The sequence below is a fragment of the Raphanus sativus genome, chromosome 2, assembly GCF_000801105.2.
Source record: "Raphanus sativus cultivar WK10039 chromosome 2, ASM80110v3, whole genome shotgun sequence".
NCBI classification, from domain to species: Eukaryota; Viridiplantae; Streptophyta; class Magnoliopsida; order Brassicales; family Brassicaceae; genus Raphanus; species Raphanus sativus.
The window spans coordinates 39,450,496-39,464,020 of NC_079512.1; the positions used below are offsets into that span (position 1 = coordinate 39,450,496).

Genomic DNA, 13,525 nt, shown 5'->3' on the forward strand with positions numbered 1-13,525 from the left:
CAGCTGCCTTCGTAATTGTATTTAATCGTGGAAAGTAAATTTTAAGTGGATGTTTTCTTTTATATTTGACGTGAGGCTTTGATATATATATATTCAGAATAAAGTGAAGCAAGCTGACATGCTAGACCTCCCCTTTGACACCGACTGTTTCGATGTGGTTATTGAGAAAGGAACCATGGTAAAAATAAAATAAAATGAGCTAAACTTCCTTTCTATCCATTTTTACTACTTTTCTTGGTAATCAATTACGTGCAGGATGTACTGTTTGTGGATGCTGGTGATCCATGGAATCCTCGTCAAGAAACCGTTAGCAAAGTTATGGCTACTCTTGATGGAGTTCACCGAGTTTAAAAACCAAATGGGATTTTCATTTCCATTACTTTTGGCCAGGTATTAAAAGAAGAGGATTTCTGATATTAATCGTATTCCTGATTTGCTCTCTCAATCATACATCGTGTCTTTTTTTTTCTTTTAATCTTGTCTGTCATGCAGCCGCATTTCAGGCGTCCTTTGTTTATGGATCCCAAGTTTAATTGGTCCATGGAGTACAACACTTTTGGCGATGGCTTCCATTACTTCTTCTATATCTTAAGAAAGGTAATTTCTCAATGTCATTCAGTGATTAGTTTTGTTCTCTGTTTCTATTATCTTTAACTGTAGCTCTTTAGTGAATCCTCCTCACAAGCTCTTAGAGAAATAACTTTTGCTTATTGCCAAAACAAATTTAACTCGGTCACAAAACTGAATCCAACAACCATATTGATCTGAAGTCTGATCAGGAAGTTTACTTAGTATGCTATTTCAACCAAGTTTCATGATCAAATTACACATTTACATAGAGAATGTAGTTTTGATTTCGATGCAATACTCCATATCGTTTGAAACTGATCCTTAGCAGGATAGTCGAAGATATGAGTTTGATTTACATTCACAAGTCAAATTTGAGATATTCTGGTAGTTTATGTTGCCTTGCATACTTTTAATTTGTGATGTTTCACTGAAACCCCGTTATCTTTTTTTTTTTTTGGTTCAGGGAAAGAGACGAATTGATGAGAAAGGAGAAGATGAGAAACATAATGATCCACCAATAAACATGTATCAAGATGAACTTGAAGGCGAAGACTACCTATTCCGAACAAACATCGATGCTGATGAAGATTAGTTGTTTGTTGGCTGTGTAATGTTCTCACTATTTTGATTTATAAATTGTAACTCATCTTTGGTTTTAAGACAAAAAGGACTAAACTAAAGAAATGGAGTTAAACCAAACTTCTGCTTCCATAACATACATTTATATGGACGTACGTGAAACCCAATGTATACACACAAAACTTTGTGTCGGAATGTCTTTTTGGAGAAACGGTTGACTACTTGTTTGGTAAGTTTGTAATTCTTCTCCACAAGCTTGACTATTTAAATCGTATAAATAAACGGTAAAATAAAATTAATTAAAATACTTCTAAATATATAATTGATGTGTGATTAATAAGATAATCGTTTTTCCTTGACTACTAACTTTCATATACTAAAAGAAAAGTAATTGAGTAGTCCTAACAAACTAATAACTTGAAATTATTAAATAACTTTTCGACTATTAGGCTTCAAAATTTTTAAATAAGATCTAAGTACAACCGATTTAAAAAAATGTAAACTTAATATTTCATCTGCTATTCAGATCATATACTGTATGATGGTCCTCAGAAAATATCATTAGTTACGTGTTATTAATATCATTTCCTTTTTATGGTCAAGATTGAATAACCTTTCCAAATTAGCTTTCTTTGCTTTAAAAGCCTTTTTACATGCTATTCATTATCGAAAAAGAGAGAGAGAGAAAAGAAAAGAATTAAAACCCCCAAATTGGCATATTCACGACATAACTTTCACTGGAAACCAAAACGACGACGTCGCAGAAGTGTAAGCTCCGCATAAAAGGCGTGAGAGAGAAAGATAGGAATCTTTCTGCTACGCGATTCGGCTTCCTCTTCTCCTTCTTCTCTTCTCTCTCGCTTCTTAACTACTCTTTTTAAAACGGATAGCTTAGCTTCTCTGTGATCTCGCCGGAATATCCTCTATATATCTAACCTCCGCGTGTCCTTCCAATTTATTTAAACTTATGAATTCGATTCTTCCGTAAATTGGAGAAAGAAGGAACGATGGATGATTACTACACAGCAGCTGATGAAGAGGATTGCTATTACTCCTCCGATCATGAGTCTCTGGGCGGGATTGATAACGACGATTCCGATTTTCACTCCGCCTCCTCTAAGAAATCATCCACTCAGGTCTTCTCTCTGATTTGATTGTCTCGGTGAAAAAAAAAAAGATTCTAACTTTTACGGAATTTAATTTCGATTATATAATTGCAATTGCGATCATTTGTCTTCTGGGTTTTTCGAAAGTTTCATCCTTTTTTCCGTCTCAAATTATGAAATTGGGTAATGGATATGTTCTTCTCTGTTTAAAATTAGGGTTTGGGAACTACTGTAGTTTACTGAATCAGCTCGCTCAATTGTGTGACAATTACTTTAATCATATATCGTGTCATGTATTAATAAACCTAGTGATTGTTTGTTAATGTTGATCAATTGTTTTTTTTTCGCAGGTTATCACACAGGAATCGCTTCTGGCAGCACAGGTGAACGGGCAAAAGATGACTCTTGTTTGATCATTTTTCTTTTTGGCAGTCTTCAATTGTTTTTTTTTTGAGGTCTTGTTGTTGTTGTTTCGTGATGCAGAGAGAAGATTTGATGAGGGTTATGGAACTGTTATCGATTAAGGAGCATCATGCTCGTACTCTTCTCATTCATTACCAGTGGGATATCGAGAAGCTGACTTCTGTGTTTGTTGAGAAAGGAAAGGACAGCTTGTTCTCTGCAGCTGGTATAACAACTCTCTTCGACTCTGGATCCTTTCCTTCTTCTTCGAATATGAGCTGTGATGTCTGCCTAGAGGATGTGTTAGCTGATCAGATGAAGAGGATGGACTGTGGCCATTGCTTTTGCAACACTTGTGAGTCCTTGTTCCCTTTTTTAATTAATTAAATCGTAATGATTTTTTTTAACGCAGCTGCTTTGCTTGGTTTTTTTTAGGTTGGACGGAGCATTTCACCGTGCAGATCAACGAAGGCCAGAGCAAAAGGATTAGATGCATGGCTCATAAATGCAACGCTATCTGCGATGAAGATGTTGTCAGGAAGCTAGTCAGTGAAAAGCGTCCTGATCTAGCCGAGAAGTTCGATCGTTTCCTCGTGGAGTCGTACATCGAAGACAACAAGATGGTCAAGTGGTGTCCGAGCACTCCCCACTGTGGGAATGCGATACGAGCTGAGGACGACAAGCTCTGCGAAGTCGAATGCTCGTGCGGTCTTCAGTTCTGTTTCAGTTGTACGTGTCAAGCCCACTCCCCTTGCTCCTGTCTGATGTGGGAGCTGTGGAGAAAGAAGTGTCGAGATGAGTCGGAGACGGTTAACTGGATAACTGTTCATACGAAGCTGTGTCCCAAATGTTCCAAACCTGTGGAGAAGAATGGTGGATGCAATCTCGTTAAGTGTATTTGTGGGCAGTACTTTTGGTAAGATTCGGTTAATTTTGGTTAGATTCGGTTTTAAATTTGGTTATATTGTGGTTTAGTTTTGTTAAAATTATGGGTAAGTTCCGTTAATTTTGGTTAGATTCGGTTAGTTCGGTTTGAAATTTGGTTAGTTTGTTTAGTTCGGTTCGAGTTTTTGGTATGGTTTTGGCTAATGGAGTGTCTCATGTTTGCTTTTTAATCTTGTACTACACAGTTGGCTATGTGGTGGAGCTACTGGAAGAGAGCACACTTATAGGAGCATCGCTGGTCACAGCTGTGGTCGGTACGAAGATGACAAGGAAAGGCAGATGGAAAGAGCCAAAAGGGATTTAGACAGGTACACACACTACCATCACCGCTACAAAGCACATACCGATTCATCGAAGCTGGAAGATAAACTCAGGGGTAAGATCCTCAAGAAAGTGTCGAAGTCAGAGAAGAAGGAGCTGAAGCTCAAAGACTTCACCTGGGTCACCAACGGACTCAACAGGCTATTCAGATCGAGGCGGATCCTTTCGTATTCGTACGCTTTCGCGTATTACATGTTTGGCGAGGAGCTGTTCAAAGACGAGATGAGCTCCGAGGAGAGGGAGATGAAGAAGAATCTGTTCGAGGATCAGCAGCAGCAGCTCGAGGGTAACGTTGAGAAGCTCTCTCAGCTGTTGGAGGAGCCCTTTGACGACTTTAGCGATGAGAAAGTCATGGATGTGAGGATCCACGTCATCAACTTGTCTGTTGCGGTGGATAGCCTCTGCAAGAAGATGTACGAGTGCATCGAGAATGACTTGCTCGGTTCGCTCCAGTCTGGTATCCACAACATCGCGCCTTACAGCTCAAAGGGGATCGAGCAAGCAGCTGAGTTTCATGCTTCCTGGAGTAGTTCCAAACCTCCTTTGGAGAGTAGTGGTACAAGCGGTAAACTATATAAACCTTTCTTTGTGTGATCATATTCTAAGTCATGATGAACCGATGAAAGCCAATGCTAATGAGATGTAATATTTTCTTTGTAACAGGAGAGACATCGAGGCCTGAGAGAGCTTCAGGATCAAGGGACTCTGAAGAAATGGTTTACCCTTCTCCACATAAACGTCCCAGAAGAGAGGGTAGTTTCAGGAACAGCAAAGTCACTTTGTTGGACTTGAACTTGCCTGCTGATTTCATCGACCAGAACTGAGCTGAAGCGAACTGAAGCTCAAACTCAAAATCCCTTTTTTGTTTGTGTTTTGTCCAAATGATGTGACAGGGCAAAAAGGGTGTTTGACTATATAAATCTCCCTGAGGATTCGTGAGTCATAGACTGACTAATTATTATTTTTCTTTTTCTTATAGTTTTTGGTAATTTATATAACTCTTGTTTTAGACTTCTAATATGTAGATCTCTGATTAAGCTTATGAACTCTGTCTGTTACTTCTCAATGCCATTTGAAAATGTAAATTTAAAAGTCAAGAGAGTTGCTAGTCGTTAATTTAATAGATCAGTATTTTTCTGATTCTTATAAAATCTGAAAGTGTTGTCAAAAAAAATCTGAAGGTCAAGAGAGTTATCAGTCGTTAAATTAATAGATCATCAGTATTTTTATGTTCTTATAAAATCTCTATCCCTTCTATCTAATTCCATTGATTCGAAAAATATATAGCAAATTAAAAAAATTTAGCTGAGTTCGAAGACATTATCAAATTGTTAATCTTTTTTTTCATCAAATTGTTAATACTAAGATAGCAATTTGCTATATAAAAAGCCAATCCAATGAAAAAGCGCAAATAGTTAACAATCAACAAGTTGTGGAATCATGCCGAAGATGATTTACCTAATCCTATCAAGTGGTATATGATTGATAGATTAGGTATTTAACATCTTTAGAAATATTCAAGAGTATAATAAATATATGTTTTAATTTTTGACATTTGAAAGATAAACAATAGAATAGATATATCATTCTTTAAAAAAAGGTCGACAAACTGGTACTAGTGTTTTTAGAATATAACAAAAGATAGTAGTAACAAACAACTACCAAGAATATTTCATAAATTTAGTATTTAAATTTGTATATACTTTATCATAGAATGCTCCTCTAGTAATAACCACGTGTGAAGCACCCCGCCTCATATTACAATGATCACCAACCTTTTTTGATATTTCGTGTGTGTATATAAGAATATGCATTAACAAGATCAATTCCCACAATCCATAAACAATTCCCCCAAGAGTTGTTGACAAAAAAAACTTCTCAAAAAGTCAAAGCATTCTCTAGACCCTCCATTCTCCGGTCAATATATTTCATAAATATCTCTGTCTCTCTTTGCCAACCATTCTTATTCATAGTTATCACACAACCCAAAAAAAAAAACTCCTAAACAAGAAAGAGAAAGTAAGAAGAAGAGATTAATTTTATCATTATTCTATTACCAAAGCATTTTGACTTTTTGTGACAAAGAGATTTGAAGAAAGAGATATGAGGAACGAAGCGGGTGGTATCATGGTCGTTGATCTCCAAACCGATCCATATAACAACAACAATCACCATCGCCACGAAATTACCGACAATAATGGCCACAAACCGAGGCCTAAATTTGGCGACTTCTTGAAAGCTGACCACGACGGAATATTTCCTCCCGTGGTGGATCCCATCATCACTAACACCAACCTAACTCACCAACGGTTTAGCAGCGTCTCGACCATGAGCAGCGGTCCAACAAGCGGAGACGACAGTTCACCTTGCGTGATGTCCCCTTGGGCCCGTGTCTCGCCACCTTGGGCTACGGATTTCAACGAAGACAATGCCCTCGAGACCAATGGTCTCATTGGGTCCATAGTACGTGAAGAAGGTCATATATACTCGCTAGCCGCTTCTGGCGACCTTCTCTACACGGGCTCGGACTCCAAGAACATTAGGGTTTGGAAGAATCTAAAGGACTACGCGGGGTTTAAAGCGAGTAGCGGGCTCATCAAGGCTATCGTGATATTCGGAGTGGACCGGGTCTTCACCGGTCATCAAGACGGTAAGATCCGGATTTGGAAAGTTTCGAAGAGGAAACCGGGAAAGCACAAACGCGTTGGAACGTTGCCGACGTTTAAATCGCTGGTGAAGAGCTCCGTAAACCCTAAGCATTACCGCGGTACAAACTCGGTGAAAACGAAGCACCACGACGCCGTTTCGAGTCTTAGCATGGACGCTGAGGTCGGTTTGTTGTACTCCAGCTCTTGGGATAGGACGATCAAGGTGTGGAGAGTGTCGGATTCCAAGTGTTTGGAGTCGATACAAGCGCACGAGGACGCGATAAACTCGGTCATGACCGGTGGTTTCGATGACTTGGTGTTCACGGGATCTGCGGACGGTACGGTGAAAGTGTGGAAACGTGAGATGCAAGTCAAAACGAGGCATGCGTTGGTTCAGGTTTTGCTCAAGCAAGAGAACGCGGTCACGGCGTTGGCGGTTAAACCGAAATCTTCGATGGTTTATTCCGGTTCATCGGACGGGGTAGTGAACTATTGGCAGCGTTCGAAGCGTGTATTCGTCGGTGGGATGCTCAAAGGGCACAACTCGGCTGTGTTGTGTCTCGCTGTGGCGGGGAACTTGTTGTTGAGTGGTTCTGCCGACAAGAACATATGTGTCTGGAGGAGGGATCCTGCGGATGGATCTCATGAGTGTCTGTCTGTTTTGACGGGACACATGGGACCGGTCAAGTGTCTAGCCGTGGAGGAGGAACGAGCTTGCCGCGGTAAAGAAGCGAAAGCGTCAATGGAGGAGGGAGAGCGGAAGTGGATTATATACAGCGGGAGTTTGGACAAGTCGGTGAAAGTGTGGCGCGTGTCGGAGAAGGTGGCGACGTGGAGGGAGATGGAAGAAGAGCCAGCAGCATCTTCCGGGTGGAAGCGCTCTCCTTCTTTGCACGACGAAGAGAGTTGCGCGTGGGGTTCACGTGGTTTGGGTAAATAAAAAAGGAGTGGTGGTAGGAGAGGAGCATAGTGTGATTATTTACGAAAATGTGGCGTCATCGATCAGTTCACGATGACCGACCGTGTCTTCACGACGGGAAGGAGCCGAAGGATTGTTTTCAGTTTCATGACCAAAGTCAGTCAACGAAGAGATTTGTGCCAAAGTCAGCTACAGAGTGAGTCAAATGTGGGCTTAATGGTTTTCACGTAGTGATGAGTTTTGCTTCTTCTTTTTTGGTTCTAAATAGAAAAAAAAAAACTCGAAAACGAAATTGTAATATTATTCCTTTCCCTAAAAATCTGTAACAAGGACAAGACTAATTCAAACATGTTTTGTCTTCCGTTCTGTGTGTTTATTTCGTGGTTGCAACTTTATGAAGTGGTTTTTACCAAACAAAACTTCTTCTTTTTTTACCAAACAAAACTTATAACACACTGACAATGTTGATGAGTCGTTTTTGTCTTCGATGGAATTGCTCTTTATAAATTAAATTTATTAAACACACATGATACACTTGATTAGTGATTACTAATCACAGAAGTTTATTTCGTGGTAAGATAAATAAATTAGTAAAAGATAAAAATAGTTTGACTTGACAGTACGTTAGAAGAGTAGGATGGATCAAAACACCACGTCACCACCCATCCTTCATATAGACCTACCAGAATCCTATCTCGTTAGAAATGACCACGGTTTTATTTACGAAAGTACCCTCTATTTGACCCTCTCAACGCAGCGTTTAACAACGCGTTGACGGCGAGAATTTTCCCGGAAAATAACATATTCAATTTTCCTTTCTTTATTCATCTGGTTCACAGAAAGAAAGAAAGAAAGAAGAAGAAAAAGTCTTCCTCGTTGTCTTTTACTAGTGTGTGAGAGAGAGAAGACGATCCAACCATCTGTCTTTCTTACTTCTCTTCACACTTTCAACTCTCTTTCCCCCAGAAAACGTCTTCCTCTTTGCATCTTTAAAAATCGTCTTTTGTCCCTTTCTTAAAGCTAAAAAGAGCTTCCTGTAATCAATTAGACATATATCTGTAGAGTTTAGTTTTGTTCAGTTCATTGATTGATTGATTGACTATTTAAGCCACACTAATTGGCTTTGGGTCAATAGTTTCCCGATTTAGGAAATTTTAGGGATTTTAGGGTTTTTTTTGGGGTGTGTGTTGTGCTTAATTTGGTAAGAAGATGGCTACAATTCTAAGAAAGTTCTCAGCTTTACCATCACCGATTCCTAAAAGTGACAATCACGATGGTGATGAAGAAGGTAGCAATAGTTTTCATAATGATTATTCATTCGCCATAGAGTATAAAGGTCCTCTTATTGCTAATCTACCGAGAGCTAATCCTGTCCAAGTTGATCAGATTCCTACTGCTCTCCCCGTTTCCTTTTCTTCATTGTCTAGTGGTGTCTCTTACCCTGTGGCTCAGCCTCTTCCCGTTAGGGCTAAGAAACCACCTGAGAAGAAGAAGAATGGTTTGGTTAATTCTGCAGCTAGTCCTAGTGTGGTTTCTTCATCATCATCATCATCAAAGAGGTTGGAGGTAGCTGGAGAAGCGAAAAGTTGTGTTTATTCACCATCATCATCAGCAGAAGTAGTAATAGAGGAGTCAGATGGTGATGATGATGATGATTGTTCGGATGGAGGACCTGGCAACCGTGTGAGATTCGATGTGCAAAGTCATGGCAGCGAATGTGGTGATGAAAGCTTTTACATGTCTGATGGGGAGAGTGTGATAACTGCTGCAACGCCTATAGCTGAGAGGAAAGGGAAGAAAGGGTCGTGCTACCGATGTCTGATGGGGAACAGGTTTACCGAGAAGGAGCTCTGCATTGTCTGCTGTGCCAAGTACTGCTCCAACTGCGTGAGGAGAGCCATGGGTGCGATGCCTGAAGGAAGGAAGTGTCAGAGTTGCATCGGTTTCAGAATCTCCGAGTCTAATAGAAAGAGTCTTGGAAAGTGTTCGAGGATGCTGAAGCGTGTTCTCACTGATTCGGAGCTTAAACAAGTCATGAGGGATGAGATCTCCTGCAAGGTGAACCAGCTGCCTTCGCGGCTTATCGCTGTCAATGGGAAGTCTTTGGATGAGGAAGAGCTTTACCTGTTGCAGACTTGTCCTAATCCACCGAAAAAGTTGAAACCTGGAGACTATTGGTATGATAAAGTTGCTGGCTATTGGGGAAAGGTAAGAGTTTCTTGTATACACATCTTGGGGTTTATATCTTTGAATACTCAGATGAATCTGAGGTTCTTTGTACTTATAACAGGTAGGAGAGAAACCTTGCCAGATTATAAGTCCACACATGAACATAGGAGGGAACATCAAGAAGGAAGCAAGCAATGGTGACACTGAGATTTGCATTAATAACCGGGAAATAACCAAGAGTGAGCTCATGATGCTCAAGGTGCTTTGCCCTGGTCAACCTTAAGCATTAATGTTATTGGTTTTTTCTCCTCTTATACTTATCATGTGCCTCTCTTTTCTTTGATGTAGATGGTTGGGGTGCAGTGTGAAGGGAAGCCTCATTTTTGGGTCAATTCAGATGGAACTTACCAAGAAGAAGGTCAGAACCGTATCATGGGGAACATCTGGAGTAAGGTATGATTTTTCCTGAGTACAAAGGCTTTTGTCTTGTTCACAAACGTATCAATGAATATAAACCGTATATACAAATTATGGATATTGCTTTCTCAGAAAAGAGTTAGGGTTGCTTGTGCGGTGTTCTCTCTGCCAGCTCCTCCGACTTCATCTGCAGTAGAACCAAATGATGAACCTGTGTATGAGCATAAAATGCTTAACAAGCTTCTTCTGATTGGTGAAGAGAAATGTGGTGCCACTACGATTTACAAACAAGTGAGCTATTCATCCAACACAAGTCAGAATGTAGAGAATTCTAGTAATTGACTTTGTTTTGTTTCAGGCAAGGTCTCTCTATAAAGTCCCATTCCCTGAAGAAGAGCGTGAAAGAATCAAATTCGTAATCCAAACAAATCTCTATGCTTATCTGGCGATGGTTCTCGAGGCATACGAAGAAGAAGAGGTGAACAATAACCAGTCCTCGGACCAAACAGATGAGACCAGTGCTAAAACAGTGAGCTCAATCAACCCGAGACTAAAACATTTTTCAGATTGGCTTCTGAAAGAAAAGGAAGAAGGAAACCTAAAGATATTTCCAGCATCAAGCCGGGAGAATGCTCAGACCGTTGCAGAGCTCTGGAGAGTTCCAGCAATTCAAGCTACCTACAAAAGACTTCGTGATACACTTCCCAGAAACGCTGTTTATTTTCTTGGACGAGTAAGAGTTTTTTTGCAATCAAATGCTTTTCTTTGCAGTTATGTTAGATGGTGGGGGAAAGAAGAAGACTAAAGTTAAAATTTTGTTTATGATCAGATTCTGGAGATCTCAAGAGCAGAATACAATCCTACTGAGATGGACATATTGCAAGCGGAAGGACTCTCGTCTATAGAAGGACTTTCTTGTGTGGAGTTCTCTTTCCCATCAACAGCTCAAGAAGACTCTCTGGATATCGATTATCAGCACGATCCAAAAATGAAGTTAGTTCTTTTCCTTTCTCCGACATATGAACCAATGTTCTAAAATCTAATTATGAAACTCAAATCGGTTTAAATTAGTTAAAATTGGTCTAAAATCGATTTAAATTACTCTACAGTGTAAATCAACAGATTTGTTTTTGTAATTCATGTTTTATAAAATTATATTTAAACTCAAAAACTAAAATATATAAAGTAAATGTAAAATATATATTTGAAAAATCAAGTTAACCTCTAGACTCCAAATAATCCGCATAGTCGATGGTACTCTACAAAGGTCTAGTTACTGCCTATTGATTTTTTTTGAACATTGATATTGAACTTACTCTCTCTATCTCTTTTGTCAGGTACCAACTAATCCGGTTAAATCCAAGAAGAAGCCTTGGAGAAAACTGGAAACTACTGGAAATGTTTTGAAGACGCTGACTTGGTGATATTCTGCGTCTCATTAACAGATTATGGAGAATACATTGAAGATAGCGAGGGGTTCTTGTGAACAAGATGATAGCTAACAAACAGCTCTTCGAGAGCATGGTGACTCACCCGATCCTAGCGAACAAAAGGTTCCTCCTGGTCCTAACCAAATTCGATCTCCTTGAAGAGAAAATCGAGGAGATTCCTCTAAGAACCTGTGAGTGGTTCGAGGACTTCAACCCGTTGATCAGCCAGAACCAGACGAGCAGACACACACCCTCCGATGGCTCAGCGTGCTTTCCATTACATCGGGTTTCAGTTCAAGAGACTGTACGATTCACTTGTGGGGCATAGTGGCGGTAGGTCTTTTAGGCCGAAGCTGTTTGTTTCTCAAGTGAGCTTGGAGAGTGATACTGTGGACAATGCGCTGAGGTATGCGAGAGAGATTCTCAAGTGGCATGTTGAAGAAACTTCCATGTTCCAAGAGATGTCCACTACTAGTATCGAGGCCAGCTTATCCTCTTGATTCTTCCACAATTGAAATTTTTTTTTCTTTCTTTAGAATGTGTGTGGATAATACATGTAATATGTTTGCATGATGTGTGTATGTGTACGATAGTTAATCTTTAAAGAAAAATACATGTGTTTAAAGTGACTACAGTTGGGAGATTCTGTTTGTACACACCAATGTGACAGGGTACCGTACACATATATGCAATCATATCCTCCAATTTGCTAATCAAATTTTGAGTAGATTATGTATTAACAAATCCTCATCGTTTGATTAGCAAACCGATATAATAAGCTTGAAGGCTTGATTTTCACCTTTCCAAAGTTTTTGAACAAATATTGAAAAAAAAAAAAAAACCGGATCTGAGACTTTCAAGACCAAATATTTTTAAGAACTTTTATAAAAACAAAAATTGTTTTCATAATTTTGAGTTTTTTATTTATGTGAAAATTCTCTAAAAAAATTTTAGAAATCAAATCCAAGGCTCTATTGGGATATATATATATATATATATATATATATATATATATATATATATATATCCAGATACAGACTTGTTAAGAAAAATATTTGTTATTTCAAAAATCCTTGTATGATGATCTAGCGAGAAATGAATAGTGATTCATTTTGTATTGAAAAGGACAAAACAATTTCAGTTGTCTTCTTTATCACCTTAATTAAATACTAGATCTTGACCCGCCCAACCGGACGGGTATTTGTTTTATGTTTTTAGTCTTTATTTATAAATGATATATTTGTAATATTTAAAAATAAATTTAGATTGAAAATTAATATTTGCAGTTATAATAAAAATTAAAATTTTAAAAAATATTTTGATATAAATTTTAAATTCCTAACTAATATAATATAGAGATGGGTCATAATTTTTCCCAATTCCAAAATCTTAGCATTCTTAATAACAAAGAAAATAATTTATAAATACATAAAATATATAATCATATTTGAAATTAAAATAAATTTGTTAAAAAAAAATCTTACGCCATTTGTTGTTTATTTCTATAGTTTGACCCGTGGCCGTATAAATATTTGTTTTCACTTCAATTATTTTCTTTGTTCTAATGATAATATCTATATATATGTGTAAATTAATATGTATTACATAATTGTTAGTATAACATTTTAAAACAATTTTTTATTTATTACTTTGAATAATTAAATTATGTGATGTTAATCGTCTATTATATCACAGTGTATCATATAAAAATCTAATATTTATAACTAATTGGACTTATATTATAAAAGTGTTATACTAACAATTTATAAATAAAATATTTTATATTTTATTTATATGATACACAAATTGATTTTGATGTGTGATTTTTATTTTATTATTTTTATTAATAAATATTGAAAAAATTAAATGTTAACAAAAAATATATAAGGAAATTTATTTGGTTAAGATTCATTATATTAAAGAAATCTATTATTTAAATTAGGAAAAGACATTAAATACTTAAATCTATCATTTAAATAAGGAAAAGACAAAATTCTCTACTATTTTTGTTACCAAACA

At 37.8% G+C, this 13,525-nt stretch overlaps 3 protein-coding genes and 1 pseudogene across 3 annotated transcripts; all 4 read left to right on the top strand.

Moving 5' to 3' along the window:
* LOC130508732 (uncharacterized) overlaps positions 1 to 1,269 on the top strand; it is a 1,688-nt pseudogene extending 419 nt beyond the window's left edge.
* A 625-nt stretch (positions 1,270 to 1,894) lies between these two features.
* Positions 1,895 to 5,044, top strand: LOC108841779 (probable E3 ubiquitin-protein ligase ARI1). Its single transcript, XM_018614542.2, has 6 exons — positions 1,895 to 2,285; positions 2,606 to 2,638; positions 2,739 to 3,012; positions 3,093 to 3,573; positions 3,788 to 4,488; positions 4,587 to 5,044. The coding sequence occupies exons 1-6, from the start codon at positions 2,157 to 2,159 to the stop codon at positions 4,745 to 4,747; spliced, it is 1,779 nt and encodes a 592-aa protein (XP_018470044.1). The 5' UTR covers positions 1,895 to 2,156; the 3' UTR covers positions 4,748 to 5,044.
* Positions 5,045 to 5,836: 792 nt separating this feature from the next.
* Positions 5,837 to 7,787, top strand: LOC130499231 (protein JINGUBANG-like). The gene has a single exon (XM_056993278.1). The coding sequence runs from the start codon at positions 6,027 to 6,029 to the stop codon at positions 7,509 to 7,511; it is 1,485 nt and encodes a 494-aa protein (XP_056849258.1). The 5' UTR covers positions 5,837 to 6,026; the 3' UTR covers positions 7,512 to 7,787.
* A 515-nt stretch (positions 7,788 to 8,302) lies between these two features.
* On the top strand, positions 8,303 to 12,138 carry LOC108841782 (extra-large guanine nucleotide-binding protein 2). The gene is given in 10 exon segments (XM_018614544.2): positions 8,303 to 9,698; positions 9,781 to 9,918; positions 10,008 to 10,112; positions 10,209 to 10,367; positions 10,435 to 10,809; positions 10,906 to 11,069; positions 11,414 to 11,477; positions 11,479 to 11,551; positions 11,554 to 11,753; positions 11,755 to 12,138. Coding segments are annotated over 10 exon segments (2,529 nt in total). The 5' UTR covers positions 8,303 to 8,699; the 3' UTR covers positions 12,007 to 12,138.
* The last annotated feature ends 1,387 nt before the right edge of the window (positions 12,139 to 13,525 follow it).

Bases quoted from the DNA above. Each gene is read 5' to 3' on its own strand.
- LOC108841779 (XM_018614542.2), top strand. From the start codon at position 2,157: ATGGATGATTACTACACAGCAGCTGATGAAGAGGATTGCTATTACTCC. The intron at 3,574-3,787 runs GTAAGATTCGGT...TGTACTACACAG, and splicing joins ATTTGTGGGCAGTACTTTTG to TTGGCTATGTGGTGGAGCTA. The intron at 4,489-4,586 runs GTAAACTATATA...TCTTTGTAACAG, and splicing joins GGAGAGTAGTGGTACAAGCG to GAGAGACATCGAGGCCTGAG.
- LOC130499231 (XM_056993278.1), top strand. From the start codon at position 6,027: ATGAGGAACGAAGCGGGTGGTATCATGGTCGTTGATCTCCAAACCGAT.